At 48.7% G+C, this 17,908-nt stretch overlaps 1 protein-coding gene across 1 annotated transcript in view; it reads left to right on the forward strand.

The window, feature by feature from the left end:
• Window positions 1-17,908, forward strand: part of ADAM17 (ADAM metallopeptidase domain 17) — a 648,967-nt gene that overhangs the window by 285,969 nt on the left and 345,090 nt on the right. The window contains exon 8 of the mRNA XM_086926360.1: window positions 10,641-10,757. Within this exon, the coding sequence (XP_086782486.1) occupies window positions 10,641-10,757 (117 nt within the window). The remainder of the gene's footprint in view (window positions 1-10,640; window positions 10,758-17,908) is intronic.

A 17,908-nucleotide genomic window follows, 5' to 3' on the forward strand; every position in this document is an offset into this window, starting at 1 on the left:
CACCCATTGGTCTCTCACACTCAAAAGGCGGTCCGTTCGGAAGTTAATCAGTTTTTTGTAAACCAATGAGATGGCACTGTCCGGCATATGACCATCCAACACCCTGTCTTCCAGCGGGGACGACTCAGGGACCTTCTCACCCACCGGCAGCACCGCCATAAGGGCGTGTCGCAGTTGGGCATATCTAAAGAATTCCGTCGCTCCCAGCTGAAACTCCGCTTGTAAAGCGGCGAAAGACTTTCTCACCTTTAGCCATCATGTCGTCGACCCTAGAGATACCAATAAGGTCCCACCGATCAAACCCCTTTGTGTGCCACAATTTACCCAATAGGTCTGAGTCGTAAAGCGGGGTGGCCAACGTAAGCCTCCCCTTCCATCCCTGTGCCTTTGTGACAGCCCTCTATATGTGCACAACTGTCCTAGTGGGGCCCGTCATTGCTCCATCCAGAGATCTCGAATACAACGCCCTGTAGTACTTCCCACCATCAAGGAGCCACCGGTCCATGGCGTACCCCGGATTATCGGCCGGACCGTAGAAACCATGGTTAAGGGCGGCCAGTTGGGAGGCACAATAGTACCGTCGGATATCAGGCAAAGTGATGCCGCCATCATACCACGGAAGCGTCAGTTTGGTTATAGCAATACGTGGTCTGCCATCCCAGAGAAGGGTCCGCTGCAAACCTTCGACCTCTCTAAAATACCCGGAGGGGACTGGGTCCTGAGTATTCTGGAGCGCATACAAGAATCTGGGCAGGGACATCATTTTGAACAACGCCGCACGTCCAAGCAGGGAAAGCGGTAGCTTCCGCCACCCCTCTACGTCGTGCCGAAGGCGTGCAAGAGGGGGAAGCAAGTTGTTCGCATAGCGTGTCCGGGCATCGGTTGAAATATAGATGCCCAGGTATTTAAACCCCTGCCTCGCGATCTGTATGGTGCAGCCCCTGGGAAGTCGCGGAGTCACACCACTCAAAACATATAAGTGAGATTTTGACCAGTTAATGACCAGGCCCGAATATCTGCCAAAGGTATGCAGCACGTCACAAACCACAATAAGGGATCTACAAGGAGAGGTGAGGTAGAGCAAAATGTCGTCCGCGTATAAAGACACGCGGTCCTCGAAGCCAGAAGACCACCGTATCCCATTGATATCAGGGTGAACCCTTAACCAAGCAGCCAGAGGTTCCAGCGCCAACGCAAATAGCAAGGGCGACAAGGGGCAACCTTGCCTGGTGCCCCTTCGAAGGGCAAAAGATGCAGACACTCGGCCATTGACCGTAACATTGGCAAGTGGACTAGCGTACAGAAGCTTGACCCATCTAATAAATTCAGGGCCAAACCCGAACTTCGCCAGCACCGCCCACAGGTAATTCCATTCAAGGGAATCAAAAGCCATTGTCGCGTCCAGGGACGCCAAAACGGTCGGCTCCCGGAGCGTACGGATCCTTGCCATGACCGCGTGGAGCCTCCTAAGATTAAGGGCGGTATTGCGGTGAGGAATAAAGCCCGATTGGTCCGGATGGACCAAATCGCTAATCGCACCCACCAGCCGATTGGCCAGTAGTTTAGCCAGGATCTTAGGCTCGGCGTTCAACAAAGAGATAGGGCGATACGACCGGCAGAGGTCTCTGGGCTTCCTTTCCTTGTGAATGACCACTATGGTGGCCAGCCTTTGGTCCGGGGGGAGCTCTCCCATCTCGCGCGCCTCAAGGAACATGTTCCGTAGGGGCGGAGCAATGGCGTCAGCCTTTATTTTATAAAGCTCCACCGGGAGGCCATTAGGGCCGGGTGCCTTGCCGGACCTTAAAGAGCGTATCGCCAGTGCGACCTCATCCGCCGTTATACCTCTATCCATGTCGTCGCGTTCAGTGTCCGACAGACACGGAAGGTCCACCTCTTCAAGAAGAGCGGCAGAGTCCGCCTCAGACATTTCAGAAGCCGAGGTATATACGGACTCAAAGTAATCGGCGAAAACCGTGACTATAGCGCTGGGGTCGTAACGGCCAAGCCGTCCTCCCCCAGCACCTCGGGGACCACCCGGGAGGCCATCTCCTTCTTGTCAAGCCACGCGATAAGCTTGCCTGCCTTGTCCCCGACATCGTAGATCCTCCCTTGCTGTTCTCTGCCCATTGCCTTGGCAGCGTCAGTAGCAGTGGCCCGATACTCCGACTGCTTAAGTGAGAGAGCGTGGAGCAGGGCAGGCGTCGGATCAGTCTCCAATTGGGAGTCAAGGTCCTCAATCTCTAAATCCAGCCGCACCACATCCTCATCTCTATGTCTGCGCACCTCGGCTATTAAGGAGAAGGCTTCACCTCTCAAGACAGTCTTAAAGGCCTCCCATAGGGATATGGCCGACGCTACCGAGCCCGTATTTTCAGAAAAGTAGAGCTCAATGGCTTTAGCCAGGAGTCCACGGGTCTTAGGGTTACGGAAGTACCACGGATTGACTGGCACCACCCTCTTAGCCACCACGATGTCAAAGTCAAAGGACACCCAGACCGGGGAATGGTCCGAAATGCCCCTGGCCATCAGACGGGCCTCAGAGACGGCCGACGCGTGGGCAGCCAATGCCAGAACATAGTCAATCCTGGAGAGGCTACCATGTGCTCCGAAGTGAAAGGAGTACTGACGCTGAGCGGAATGAAGCAGTCTCCAGCAATCAATAAGCCCCATGGTATCCAAGAAGTCAGGAAGCCAGGACTGCGCGCTCCGAAGATCTCTGGATGGATGACGGTCTAAAGTCCCAGATCCAACTGCATTGAAGTCACCACCAACTATAAGCAAACCTTCAGGCAGACTCCAAATGGCGCCCCCAAGATCCTGAAACTTAGTCGTTTGCAAATCAGGGGGGACGTAAACAGAGACCAAGACCAGGGTACGCCCCTCCCACCTACCCGTGACGGCGACGTAGCGTCCCCTCTCATCGATCACGCTGGATTCCACCTCAAACGGGAGTGACATGCGCACCATAATCCCCGCCCCACGGGACCCCGAAGAGAACCCCAAGTGTGCCACCATTTTGAACCCTTTCCTATTGAATGCGTGGCACGTATTCCCAATCAGATGAGTTTCTTGTAACAGGATGACATCAGGCATGCATCTCTTAAACATTTGCAGCACCACACCTCGCTTAATACGATCACCCAGCCCATTAACATTCCAACTCAGAACATTTAACTTCTTACCCCCCATCGTCAATGTAGAGGCCCATGCCAGCCCTGCAGGGTGGCGTCGCTATAACATAATCAACAGCAGAACAGTTGCCTTGCCAAGAAGTAGGAAAAGGAGAGAAAAAGAGAACACATAGAAAACAAACAACCCATCCGCCCCCACCCTGCAGCCCTGCATTAGACTAAAGAGCCCCCCCAACTAGCAGTGTGCCTGTCGCCCCAAAAACTACTCTACGAAAAGCCCCTAGCGGAGAAAGAAGGCTGACCTATCCCCCGTTTCCCCCGTTCATAAAGCAAGGATATCAGCAAAAAATACAATATTGTGTAACTAACTGCCTGGGCAGACTCATCGTCCGAACATGGTCCAAAGGGACCTTCTACTCCTGAGGATCGGGGCCACCAGCTGCCCCCTCCGACTGTTCCTCGGGTTCCTCCCGACGCTGAGGCAAAGTGTCCAGCCAGTCCCCGGCCACTTCAGGCATGTCGAAGAACAATGCACGGCCATCATGTTCAATACGTAATTTCGCGGGGAACAGCATGGAGTACTTCATCCCCAGCTCGCGCAGTCTACGTTCGCTTCTGCACCGCTTGGGTGAAGTCCGGGAAAAAGTTAACGTCAGCATTTTGAAACTTCAGCGGTCCACCTCTCCTCGATGCCTGCAGGATAACGTCCCTGTCCCTAAAGTTGAGCACACGGGTGATGATAGGACGCGGAAGGGCCCCTAGCTTCGGGCGGCCTCCGGGCAGTCTGATCTCGCTCCACCGAGAAAAACTTGCTGAGGCCACCAGGGGCCAGGTGGTTCTGGACCACGTTCTCGACAAAGAGATCGGTGGCGTCCTCCTCAGCCCCTTCCGGGACACCTACAATTCGGACGTTCTGGCGCCTGGCCCGTCCTTCAAAATCATCAAGCCTGCGGGCAAACAGCGAGTTCGCAGCTTTTAGGTCACGGACCTCCGATTGCAGGTCCGTTACGTCCGAGGTCAGGCTCGACGATTTTATATCGAGTGACTTGACCCGGTCATTAGTCTTGCCCAGATCGGCCCTAATCAAGTTGATCTCAATAGCTAGCGTGTCGACCTTGTGCGTCAGTACCTCATGTTGCTTGTGCATCTCGGCTTTAATGCCCGCAATAGCGCCCATGACGTCCCGGAGGGTTGGGGCCGAGTCATCCGGCGACATATCCCGTTGCATGTCCTTAGGCCTCGCGGCGACTCCGGGCGAACCCTTTGGGTGGGCATAACGTTCTGTGTTGGTGGTCTGAGAGAAAGATGATTTTCTACTGACCCGGGGCTTCCCTCTGTCGGAATCACCTCTGTCAGCCATGTTAGGCAAGAAGCCACTACGGTCGGGAAGACCCCCAGGCCCTTGCCGGATCACCAAATCGGCAAGCGGTAGCAGTCGTGCGCACCGTTCGGTCAGCTCCAACAATCTCCAGAGCAACACAGGTGACACTTCGAGGCGGGACAGTCTCTCACTCCCCAGACCACCGCCGTGCAGCAGCGTCGCAGTCGCCCATGCAAGCCCGGGCACTGATGACGTCGTCGTCCCCAAACTTCCACACGGTGTAACTCCACTTAGGGACCTCGGATCTTCAATCTGAGAACGAGTCACGTGTCAGCAGCAGTTCAACAACATGTTCCCACTTCCGTGGGGCAGGATAGGCGACAGGATTAATTCGGAGGAGCGGAGGGTCTTCGGAGCTCCGAGCTCACGCGGCCATCTTGGTTGCCCGCAAAGCTCCTCCTTCCAGACACTAGCAATCTTAAGAGGCATTGCATAGCTTCATACACACTTTAAACCCATTTCCATCACAGTCTCTCTCTCTGCCAGTCAGTCTCTCTCTCTCTGTCAATCAGTCTCTCTCTCTCTGTCAGTCTCTCTCTGTCAGTCAGTCAGACTCTCCCAGTCAGTCAGTCTCTCTCTGTCAGTCTCTCTCTCTCTCTCTCTGTCAGTCAGTCTCTCTAAGTCAGTCTCTCTGTCAGTCTCTCTCTCTCTCTGTCAGTCTCTCTCTCTGTCAGTCTCTCTCTCTGTCAGTCAGTCAGACTCTCTCTCTCTCTTTGTCAGTCAGTCTCTTTAAGTCAGCCAGTGTCTCCAAGTCAGTCTCTCTCAGTCAGTCTCTCTCTCTCTCTCTCACTGTCAGTCTCTCTCTGTCAGTCAGTTAGTCAGTCTCTGTCAGTCAGTCTCTCCCTTTCTCTGTCAGTCAGTGCCTCTCTCTCCCTGTCAGTCAGTCAGTCTCTCAGTCAGTCAGTCTCTCTGTCAGTCAGTCAGTCTCTCTCTCTCCCACTCAGTCAGTCTCTCTCTCTCCCACTCAGTCAGTCTCTCTCTCTCCCAGTCAGTCAGTCTCTCTCTCTCCCAGTCAGTCAGTCTCTCTCTCTCCCAGTCAGTCAGTCTCTCTTTCTCACTGTCAGTCTCTCTCACTGTCAGTCTCTCTCTCTCACTGTCAGTCTCTCTCTCTCTCACTGTCAGTCTCTCTCTCTCCCTGTCAGTCAGTCTCTCTCTCCCCCAGTCAGTCAGTCAGTCTCTCTCTCCCCCAGTCAGTCAGTCTCTCTCTCCCCCAGTCAGTCAGTCTCTCTCTCTCTCACTGTCAGTCTCTCTCTCTCACGGTCAGTCTCTCTCTCTCACGGTCAGTCTCTCTCTCTCACGGTCAGTCTCTCTCTCTCACGGTCAGTCTCTCTCTCTCACTGTCAGTCTCTCTCTCTCACTGTCAGTCTCTCTCTCTCTCTCACTGTCAGTCAGTCTCTCTCACTGTCAGTCAGTCTCTCTCACTGTCAGTCAGTCTCTCTCACTGTCAGTCAGTCTCTCTCACTGTCAGTCAGTCTCTCTCTCCCTGTCAGTCAGTCTCTCTCTTCCCCAGTCAGTCAGTCAGTCTCTCTCTCCCCCAGTCAGTCAGTCAGTCTCTCTCTCTCACTGTCAGTCTCTCTCTCTCAATGTCAGTCTCTCTCTCTCACTGTCAGTCAGTCTCTCTCACTGTCAGTCTCTCTCACTGTCAGTCAGTCTCTCTCACTGTCAGTCAGTCTCTCTCGCTCTGTCAGTCAGTCTCTCTCAGTCAGTGAGTCTCTCTGTCAGTCAGTCAGTCTCTCTGTCAGTCAGCCTCTCTCTCTGTCAGTCAGTCTCTCTCTCTGTCAGTTTCTCCCAGTCAGCCAGTCTCTCTACTCTATTCCACTCTCGCTCCACTCTCTCTCTCGCCACTCTCCACTCTCTCTCTCTCCTCTCTCTTTCTCTTCTCTCTTTCTCTCTCTCCACTCACTCTTTCCTCTCCCCCTCTCCTCTCTCTCTCTCTCCCTCTCCCCCTCCCCCTCTCCCTCTCTCTCCAATCTCTCTCTCTCTCTATCTCTCCCTCTCCCTCTCCCTCCCCCCCTCCCCACCCCCCCCCCCTTCCACCCCTATAGGTACATTACCTGCAAGGAATGGCTGGCGGCCCATGGGCCGCATTATGAGTACCACAGATCTAGTCGGACACGGGACCAAAGTGCAACATTGGATGGAGAGCTTCGAATCGAGGAAGTAATCGCTGCGATCTCCAGGCTAAAATTGGCTAAATCCCCAGGCCCAGATGGCTTTACTGTGTTTTTTTTACAAAACGTTTGCTCAGAGGTAGCACCTCTACTGACACGGCTCTTCAATACCTTCTTTAGGCCGGGCGCGAGCCCAGCCACGATGCTGGAGGCCACCATAATAGTGATCCCCAAACCTAGGAAGGACAAAACAAAATGCAGCTCATACCGGCCTATCTCTCTGCTTAACTTAAACTTAAAATTATTCACAGGAATATCGGTCCACAGACTAGGTCCGTAAATGCCAGTCCTAGTAGACCCCAATCAGATGGGCTACATCCCTCAGAGACAGACAAGCGATAACACCAAAAAGGGTCCTGCACATACAAGATAAGGCTTCCAGATTCCTGGGCAACTATATGCTGATGACTATAGGTGCTGAAAAAGCCTTTGACAGGGTACATTGGCCTTATCTTGAACAAATTCTGACCCATTTCGGTCTGGGAAGCGTTTTAGGACTCGAATGTTAAACTATTATCACTTCCCCACAGCAACAGTGAAAGACAATGGCCATATATCTGCCCCTCAACGATTAGCTCAAGGGACAACACAAGGCAGGATTGCCCCATGTCACCCTTACTATTCGCATTATATATGAAGCCGCTGGCGCAGAAAACCAAACACACCCACAGATCTTTGGAGTACCATTCGGGTAGGGGGACAAACAGATCATAAGCCTTACGCAGATGACATTTTAGTGACTCTCAAGAATCCTGACACATCTGTGGGGGCCTTCCTCGCAGAACTAGATTCCTTTGGCAGGGTGTCTGGGTTCAAAGTGAACATAGGGAAATCCATAGCACTTAGTCTCTCCCTTCAGCCACAAATGGCAGAAAGATTTAAGAAACTGTACCTGTTCCAATGGTGCCAGGACACTATTTCCTATCGGGGAGTCCAAATAGCACCAACTACACAAGCTACTGTCCCCACCAATTATAATAATCTACATAGACAAATTCACAATGACATACATAGATGGAAATAGCACCAGATCTCATGGTTGAATAGGGTTGCAGCTATTAAGATAATGGTCCTCCCCAAAATACTGTATTAGTTTCAAACGCTACCTTTACAGCCAACCTCAGGAATGATTCATAAACTACAAGCGGAGATCATGCACTTCATATGGCAGGGTCAGAAGCCCCGGATGAAAAGGACCCTTAGCTTTCTACCGCCCACGGAAGGTGGGCTGGGGAGACCTAACCTCCAACTGTATTATCATATGGCGCAATTAAAATACTTTGTAGAATGGAGGTGCTCCGAATCAGAAAAGCACTGGTTAGTTCAGGATAGGGCATTAGTCGGAACATCACTGATGAAAAACCCTTTTTTTAAAGAAAGCACATAGACCGCAAAGTCCGCCATCACGCAGACGACAATGGTGGCGTGGGACCAGACTAGTATCAAATACACCCTGACGACTTACCCTTCTATGACTCCATTGTTCGCCAACCCAGATTTTGAACCGGTGGTGGGCGAGACCCAGTTTACTCAGTGACGTTGTGCTGAGTGCTGCGCCATGGGTCACTTCTTTGATTTCGAAGGGGTACTTTTGTTCCAACAGAATAAAGCAGATTTTGGCATTCCAGAGACGGAGCGCCTGCAATATTTGCAAATTAGACACTGGATAGTACAGCCACAAAACAAGGCCGCCGGGCAACGTCACCTCACTCACTATGAGAGATGGCTGCTGTCCAAGACCTCGGACAAGAAGATAATTTCTGAATTATACAGGCTACTGAATGCGCGGAACAAACACATATACAATGCAGGGCGAACCAGATGGGAAAAAAACACAGAGAGGTCCCTAAGCAACAAAGGGTGGAGTGGAATAGGTCACACGGCCAGACATACGCCAGACATACGCCAGTTACATTGCCGTGACTGACTCGCTCACAAATGTGGCTACTTATTGGTTCTACACACCAGTAAGAATATATATGATCAATCCCTCAGCGGGTGCGGCTTACCTCATGTGCCGCAGTTTCTCCAACAGTCTGTTGGAGAAACTGCGGCACACAAGGTAAGCCAGTCCACATAATGTGGGAATGCCCCCAGATACAACACTACTGGACCCAAGTATTAGATGAAATTGACACAGCTACTTAGATTCCCGGCACACATTCTATTCGGAGTCCCCGACTCACTGACTTATCCGTTAAAATCTAGAAGAGGGCGTCTGATCGATCTAGCCCTGGGAACAGCCATGCAGAACATACTCGCACACTGGGGAACCCCCACAAATTCCTACACACTCAGGTTGGCTAACCCAGCTCTGGCATATTCTGGGAATGGAAAAGATAACTCTCACGCGTGCTGGGAAGAGCGAGGCCTTCAGAGAGATATGGCAACCCTTCCTGTCTCTACTATCGCAGGAATTCCGAGAACTCACTTACCCCAGATACCTGCACTTGTTACGCCTACCGGACACTGCTACGCCAACATCCCCAGAGCAGTAATAGTATACAGCGACATTAATTTGTACCTCAAAGCTAGCACGTTGGTGAATGGAGGGTGGGAGGGATAAGAGCTTGTTCGCCTATAAGACACTGATTTGTAAGCTATTCAACCCCAGGCTCTGTGTAGGCAAGAAGTGTACCAGGTCTACTGTTGGCATTGTTTACGTTTTTTTTTTCTAATTTTTTTTTAATACTTTATAAAAGATTTGAACCATAAAATGTTCAGTCTGGTAGTTTCAAAACTACATCCCATATCCACATTAATATGGTGTTACTAAGTTTAGTGATTCAATTTTTTCAAACCTTTGAGAAGGATGAAGGAATTCAACTAGCTTTTTTAGGGTGACTTCTGGTGCGTTAGTGAATGGGGTGTTTCCGGGACTTAAACTGTATTTCTAACATTTGCTTCAAGTAGTTGTAGCTTGTTTTTGTGCTGTTGTGATATTTCCAATCACATTCTTTTTATTAGCAACTTGGGTTATGGAAGAGTGGTCATGTCAGTGGTGAATCATAGTGATTTTCCCTTTGCTGTGACTAACTGTGTCAGTCCATTGCATTTCATGTTGTAGAACTAGTGCTTGATGTAAGCTTACTTGCTGTGAGAAGGTTTAGCATGAGGCAAGTACTTACCATCCCTGCTTGGATGAGGGCAAGGCAGTCTTTGAGGTGACTTGGTTGGGGAAACTTTTAAGTAAATGTGGGTATGGCCTAGATATATTAATAGATCTTGTTCCCATGGTAAGTGCAGGACTCTAATTGTTTTCCTATACAGAATGGCTATCCGGGACAATCCCCTTAAAGAAGTAGCATACATATATACCCTCAAACCACATAGTAACCAGGAAGGGTAAGATTGAACATAATGAATATTGCTGTGAATGAGTGGTTAGGGCCTCGAATTTTATCTTTGTCACAGTAGGACCCAAGTTAAGATAACATAAGTTGGCTGTGTGAGGTGAAGACAATGCTTCTAGAATCCGGACTAAATCAAAAGGACAACAATATTGAAGCGCTTTCCAAAGTAGGTGAGATCAGTGCAGGAGTTGGTGACTGGATGAATGTAAGGGGTCCAATAATCTTCATTTTGACACCTAAACCTTAGTGATTTTGGGTACTGATTCAAGATATAGGTTAACAAAAGCTAGCTGTGAGTCAGGGTTAGCTTGAATTTAAAATATATTCCCTCTTTGCAGATAATTAAAGAAAACAAATGCAAGGTTTTACACTAAGAAGTAGTTTACCTCCATATAGATGTGTACAGTTATAAAAAATTACTATGTACTAGAAGTACAGTTATATGTGCATGTTTGTTTAATGACAATGCACTGCGGTCCAAACTATTACAAACAAGATTGAGTTTGAGTTCATAATCCGAATGCTGCGGGTTTGAGTGATTAAAGAAGAAATCTAATTATATGCTTTTAAATATTCATTGTATTTTTATGTAATGTCTGTGTAGATTATTGTCCACAAAGAACCTGAGAAAGTGTTGGCCCCAGATCAGAAACATTACAACATGGCAGGAAATCATCCAAATGAAGACAAGGATGCTTGGGATGTGAAGCAACTACTAGAGGTAATGCATTTGTCTAAAGCATAAAGTACCAAACGCAAATTATCTATTTTATATTTGTCTGATCATTGTACTGAAAGGTCTTTTGTGCTGTGTAGTTCATGTTTTGAGTACCTTCAGCCCTGCATTGCAAAGGTAACAACAAGATAATGGTTCTCCTCCACTATCACAATGTATAGTGTATTGTGTAGTGTTGTATCATCCTACTCTGGTGGAGCTGTACTGGTTAAAGGCTGCGAATACATTTCTTTAAAGTCCAGCAAGAGAGAGATGGCAGTGGACCAGTGCATGGATAGGATGCATACAGTATTACTGTAACTGATAGACTTCTAGCCACAGATACCTTCCCTTAGAATATTCTCCAGGCGTCAGACTGGATTTGGAAAATCTTGAGCAGTACCCCTGCGTCCTGTAGAGTGGTGTCCAACAGCTCTGCATCTGCGGCGTACATGGTGCCCTTTTAAGGGCCACCCCAGTGTGCTGACTTCAATTCCTTTCTTTTTGTGCCAACATTATGGATCCGAAAGAGCTACCCCAGTAATTTTTTGCCCTCTTTTATTTACATTTTGTTGTCTTTTTTCGAGCATCTTTTGCTCCTAGAGTGCCAAGGGATGTCTCCTAAAACACCTATGGGTACTAAACCCAGTGGATACTTTGGAAAAGAAGGGGCCCCCGACAAAAGGATACTACCCCATCGAGGAAACCATGCTAGTGGGAAAAGGGAAGGATTGCACCAGGTTCAGTGCTGGATAATAATGAAACTGTAGTCCGTGAACCACTATTGAATTAAAGTGCATAAGACAACATATATAGAAAAATATATATTTTTATTTTAATTTTTTACTCATTTTATACATATTATTTATCAATTTTTTTCTGACAACAGTCATTTAAATAGCATATGTTGATACACATCAATTATCAGACATAGTTGATTGTCCCTATTGTACAAAAATAGACATTATGATCATAAAAAGTCAAACCACCGAATATCTCCAGTAACTCATCTATTATGAATCACTTCTCAGCTATATGCCTTAACACACTATCAGAACTAATGACCCGTGTCAAGTCGGGCTCTCCCTAGGACTGTTGCCCTCCCCCTGTCCTTAGGGATACATTCTCAGCTTTACCGCACAGTATCCTCCCTTTCCTGAACAAATCCCTCAGTAAGGGTTAAGTACCTAGCGCCTTCAAAAACGCAATGTTAGTTCCTCTCTTAAAGAAACCAGGGGCAGATCCCTTGAAGTCCTCCAACTACCGCCCTATTTCCCTTCTCCCCTTTTTGGCTAAAATCTTGGAGGCCCGCGTGGCTAGGTGCCTCTCTAACTTTATCGAAGAATCAGAATACTTAGAGCCTAATCAAGCCGGTTTCCGGCCCGCTCACTCAACGGTGTCAGTTTTTCTGGAGGTACTGGACACACAGAGAGCAAATGCTGACATGGGGGTTCCCCAGGCCCTTGTGCTCCTGGACTTGTCGGCTGCGTTCGACATGGTCGATCATAACATCTTGTTGAACCGTGTCGAACAAGCAGGTATACAAGGTCCTGCTTCTAAATGGATCAAGTCCTTTCTCACAGGCAGAACCCAAGCAGTACGCCTTGGTGCCTTTACTGCCCCTAACTTGTCCACCTCATGTGGGGTCCCGCAGGGCTCGTCCCTCTCCCCACTGTTGTTCAACCTTTAGATCACGATTCATTCACTGAAAGCCAGGAAAATAAGTCTTTAATTACGCTGATGTCCTCCAGCTTGTATTCCCCTTGGATTCCCCCAATGCCGCCGCAGAATTTCAATCTACCATGCTCCACATCCAACGTTGGATGGATCTTAACCAGCTGAAACTCAACCCGGGCAAGACGGAACTGGTGCTGCCTGGGAAGAGCGATGTTTGTTGGGGACCGCATTTCTGGCCGAGTGAATTAGGCTCTCCCCCCACCCCTTCCCTTTCAGGGAAAAGTTTAGGGGTCACCATCAACGCTGATCTCTCACTTAGAGGACACGTGGGGGCAGTGGTCTCTACTAGTCTCTTCCAATTGCGCAAAATCAGGAAGATTGCTCATCTGCTGTCCCACTCAGCCCTCGTCCAGGTAGTGATAGCGCTGGTTCTCTCATGCTTGGATTTCTCTAACTCCCTTTATATTGGTTTACCTCAGTTTCTGCTCAACTGATTACAAATGGTTCAGAATCAGGCGGCAAGACTAATTCACAAACAGCCGAGATGGCACTTGGCTAGGCCCATGCTGCTAAAACTCCATTGGTTGCCCATGGTGCAACGTGCTGCTTTCAAGATGGGCTGCCTAGTTTTCAAAGCGCTGCACTGCAACAGCCCAAAATTTCTCAGTAACCTGATCACAAAGCACGCCCCTTGGCGCAATCTACGTTCAGCTCACCTTAACTTACTCACCATTCCGACCATCAAACTGAAAAGGCAGGGAGGCTGCAGGTTCTCTTACCTTGCATCCAGGCTCTGGAATTCTATCCCATTCACAACCAGGAGCTGCAACAGCCTACTGGGTTTTAGAAAGGCCCTGAAAACATTGCTGTTCGGGCAATCCTGCTAATCCAGTCTTTTGCAACAACATTACACAGGATCAGCGCCATGAAACCTTTGGAGACCGTGCGCTTTACAAGCTTCTATTAACATAACATAACACTTGCTCAGTTGTTGTCGGCGTTGGACTCTGGACACTGGATAGTAGTATTGGACCTACAGGACACAATTTTTCACTTCCTCATCCTGCAGACCCATCGGAGTTACCTGCAGCTCATGGTGGGCCAGGAACTTTTTCAGTTTGCTATGGTCCCCTTTGGTCTCACCAGAGCCCCTCGGTGTTCACGAAGGGGATGGCTGTAGTTGTATCACACTTATGGAGGCCATAAGTCCCAGTTTTCCCCTACCTGGCTGCTGAAGGCGGGCTCTCCCCAGGCAGTCGTCACCCACCTCTAGACTATGGGGTACCGCTTGTATTCGCTGGGGTTCACTAGCAACATGTCAAAGTCACATCTGATCCTTTCTCAGATGCTCCCTTTCATCTGAACCATTCTGGACAGGGTGTAATTCTGTGCTTGCCCCCCAGAGCGGAGAGTCCAGGAGATTCGGGCTATGATCCCAATGTTTCAACCTCAGTCCTGTATTTCTATGAGACTGATTCTGAGGCTGCTGGGTCTGATGGCATCCTACATGCTGCTTTGGAGTATGCTCGATGGCATATGCAAGCTCTGCAGTGGGATCTAAAGTCCCAGTGGGTGCAGCACCAGTGCATTCCCACCTGATCCAGATTTCGAGGGAGACTGCAAAAGATCCACTGTCAATGGCAGACCTCTCTCCCTTCCCCACCCAAAGCTGACAGTGGTGACCAAAGCATCACTTCTGGGCTGGGGCGGCCATCTGGGAGAGGTGTAGATCAGAGGTTTCTGGTCTCCGGCAGAAACTGGGGTCAACATTCAGGAGCTGAGGAAATTATGTTTGCCATTGAAAGCTTTCCTGCCCTTCATCAAAGGAAGGTGCAGGTGTTCACAGACAACACTACTGCCATATGGTACTTCAACAAGCAGGGTGGAGTGGCGTCATGGACCATGTGCCAGGAGGCTCTGCACCTCTGGACATGGCTGGAACATCAGAAAATGTTCCTGGTTGTATAGCAACCAGGAACATTACTGGCGATAAAAAGGGCATGCGAGGAATGTCAACACTACCTCTTGGGTGCATACCATACCATTGTGATTTACACAGACCACCGAAACCTATTGTTCCTAAAGCCAGCCAAGGCCCTCACACCATGACAACTGTGATGGACACTATTCTTATCTGATTACGACTTTATCATCAAGTACCGACCAGGACCACCGAACAGGAAGGCGGATGCCCTGTCGCGCATTTAAGACCTAGAGGATAGCATGATATCAGACAGGGCGAATGAACTCAGCCGTCGATGCCTCTCTAACCATGAATGGTGTCTGTATCCGCAGATGGCTCAAGGTCTCTTTTAGGACTGGGGAGAAACTAGACTTGATCCATTCGCTACCAACGAGAACGCACAAAATCAGCACTTATGCGCACTGGAGTTTTCAAAGCAGCTCTTGCTTGGAGACTCATTCCGCTTAGACTGGAATACAGAACTCCTATACTCCTTTCCACCGATAATCTCTCCTCCAACGAGTTTCCAGGAAGATCAAAACCAATCGGGCCCAAGTCATCCTTGTTACTCCGGATCTAGGGAGGAGAGCATGGTATCCAGAACTCCTGAACTTTTGCAGTTTTTCCATGATCACACTGCCCTTTCAGGAGAATCTCCTGTCACTGCAACAGGGCATGGTCCTGCACTCGAACCTGTGCACACTTCATCTTCATGTATGGAGATTGAGCGGTGGCAGTTGAAGGTCTTCGACCTTCCTCCCGATATCTGTGACATTATCTTGGCAGCCAGGTGTCGATCAACAAAAACTGTGTATGCCTGTCATTAGGACAAGTTTGTGGCTTTGTGTGCTGAGAAACTTTCTGTGCCCCTCTCTAAAGTGTTATTGTTTGTTTTGTCCTTACCCCGGCAAGGCCTTGCTCTGGGCACAGCTAAGGGATAGCTTTTAGCCATCTCTGCTTTTTTGCGGTTGCCAGACGAACTCTCCCTGTTTAAGTTACCTATTGTGACATGTTTTCTGAAAGGTCTTCGGCATATGTTTTCTTCTACACCTTTCATTATGACCCAGTGGGATCTTAATGTGGTTCTGCCATTTTTTATGTGGTCTCTCTTAGAACCCATGCATACCTGTCCTCTCAGACGTTTGACAATATAAATAGTCTTCCTGGGGTCCATCACATTGGTCAGGAGAGCCAGTGAGCTTCAGGTTCTTTCTGTCCAACCTCCATGTACACGTTTCTTTCTGAACCAACTGGTTCTTGGGGTTCTTTGAACCTGTGCCTCTTTTCTGTCAAAGGTTGCGACACCCTTTCAAGCTGGCCAAACCATCACGCTTCTGGCTTTCTTTGTTCCACCTCATCCCTTAAAGGAGGAAGAACAACTCCACTGCCTGAACCCTAAGAGGGCAGTGTCCTCCTATATAGACCATACTAAGGAACATCAATTAGGTGCACAATCAACTCTTTGTATGGTTCACTGGATTGAAGAAGGGAAAAGCAGTGCAGAAACTGGCTATCTCCAAAGTGATAGTACGCTGTATTAAGGTCTGTTACGTATTGGCCAGCAAGTAGCAGCCGCCGAAGGGCTTACGGGCAAATTCTTGCCAAGGCTGCTTCTAAGGTGTTGGCTCACAAAGTTCCTATTCTGGATATCTATCAAACTGCTATGTGTGCACCTTTGCACACTTTCACAAAACAGTACTGCCTCGACAGTCAGGTGTGTCATGGCGGGTATTTTGCCCTTTTGTTCCTTCAGGACCTTTTGGTCTGAGCCAGTTTGCAGGCCTTCCTCCAGGGAGGTATTGCTTTGGTATCTATTCTGAGGTAAGGAATCTGCATCTAGAAGTCTCTATCAGATGAACAGGTTACCTACCTTTGGTAGCACCTTACCTGGAGGATATTCCATCTAGCTGCAGAATCCTTACCGACCTTCCCATGATCCACATTCTGCCAACTGGCCTTTTCCACCTAAAAAGGTTCTTGGAAAATGCACACTGGTCATTGACCTTCTGCTGTGGCTCTGTGTTTCTTGCGCAGAAACAGTCACAGACTGAAGTCCGCACGCTGGGGTGGCCCCTATTAGGTACTGGTGGAGAAGTGTGGCTCACTGGTTAGAGGAGGCAGACCTGGAAGCAGAGGTCAGCCCGGGACCAGGGTTCAATTCCCGGCTCGGAAGGGTCTTGCGTCCTAAAATGTCCATGGACTCGACAATTCTCGCTCCGGTGCCTACTCGATTCATGGGTTCACACTCTGCGACTCTGGGCAATAGCTTGCTTAATCTCCACAACGGCCCCTCGCGGCGGGATGCCTGGCTTTCACCTTGTGGATACCCTGCCAGGGTATCTCACAGCGGAATACCAGGACGGGTTCCCTAAGCAAGCGCTTAGAAACCGCTCGGTGATATGCGCTATATAAATTCCTGTACATTTACATTTACATTTACATAGGTACTGTGCATGACACTTCCGAAGTTCACAATGCCTGTTATGCCACCTACCGGCATGCAGGGGTGCTACTCACTATTTTCCTGTTCTATTGTGGCGCCTGGGGAATATTCTATGGTATGGAATCTGCAGCTACATTGAGTCTCTACCAGTTAAGTCATTACTGAAGTAACTTGCTCGTCACAGATGAATGCATTGGTTACAGGAAGCCAGCTAAGGTTAACCCCGGAATGACAGAGAAGTGAGACGTGAGTTCTTAAGCGTGCGTTTACATTTTCAAATACTGCAATATATAGTTGTATCCATGTTTGGTGTATTGTGACCATTTCCCTACCTCACATGTCTGTAGAATCAAATAGCTTTTTATACATCTCTTAATATGTGGTTATTTGATCAACATCCACAATTTACACTTTAAATAGTCTGGGATGAGTCTCGGTGACTATAAGCACCACTCTCCTCTCCCCTGGGGTTCACATGAAGTGGTGGGGTTAGATATCACATTATCAATCAATTATCAATAACGCAGGTTAGGATATGCTAGTGCTTCAGGTGACATATACTGAAGAACATTTTGGAGTATATGACAGTCAGATAGAGCAGCAGTGTAGCTGCTGTTTTGCAACTGAATTAAGTTTAGAGTACATGGCATGGCGTTCTGGAGGGTAAGGTATGTTCTGGTGACTACAGACATGGTACAGAAACTGGAGACAGTGGGTGGTGCTTTAAACTCCAAAACAGGGACAAGATTAATTCCTGCCTTTGTTGTTGCTTATGGGCTTCGCAGATGGGAAGTGATAACAGCTGGAAGAGGTAAACACAATGTATTAGGTAGTAAGGTGTTAAGGGTTTCAAATAGTGGCTGACTGTGACTCTAGTTTCATCATGTGAGTGCATTTGTGTTACAGAAAATGCACCTTTTATTTTAAAGTATCAGAATTAGTAACCGGGGTCCCATTAGTTGATCAGTCTTTCCGCCTAGATTGGCACTGTACTATCCTGTGCTCCATAGTTCTAAGTGTTAGGATACAGTCAGATTACTTTAAACATCTCAGCATAGGCAGAGAGAATGGCCA

The sequence above is a fragment of the Lissotriton vulgaris genome, chromosome 6 (assembly GCF_964263255.1).
Source record: "Lissotriton vulgaris chromosome 6, aLisVul1.2, whole genome shotgun sequence".
NCBI lineage: Eukaryota > Metazoa > Chordata > Amphibia > Caudata > Salamandridae > Lissotriton > Lissotriton vulgaris.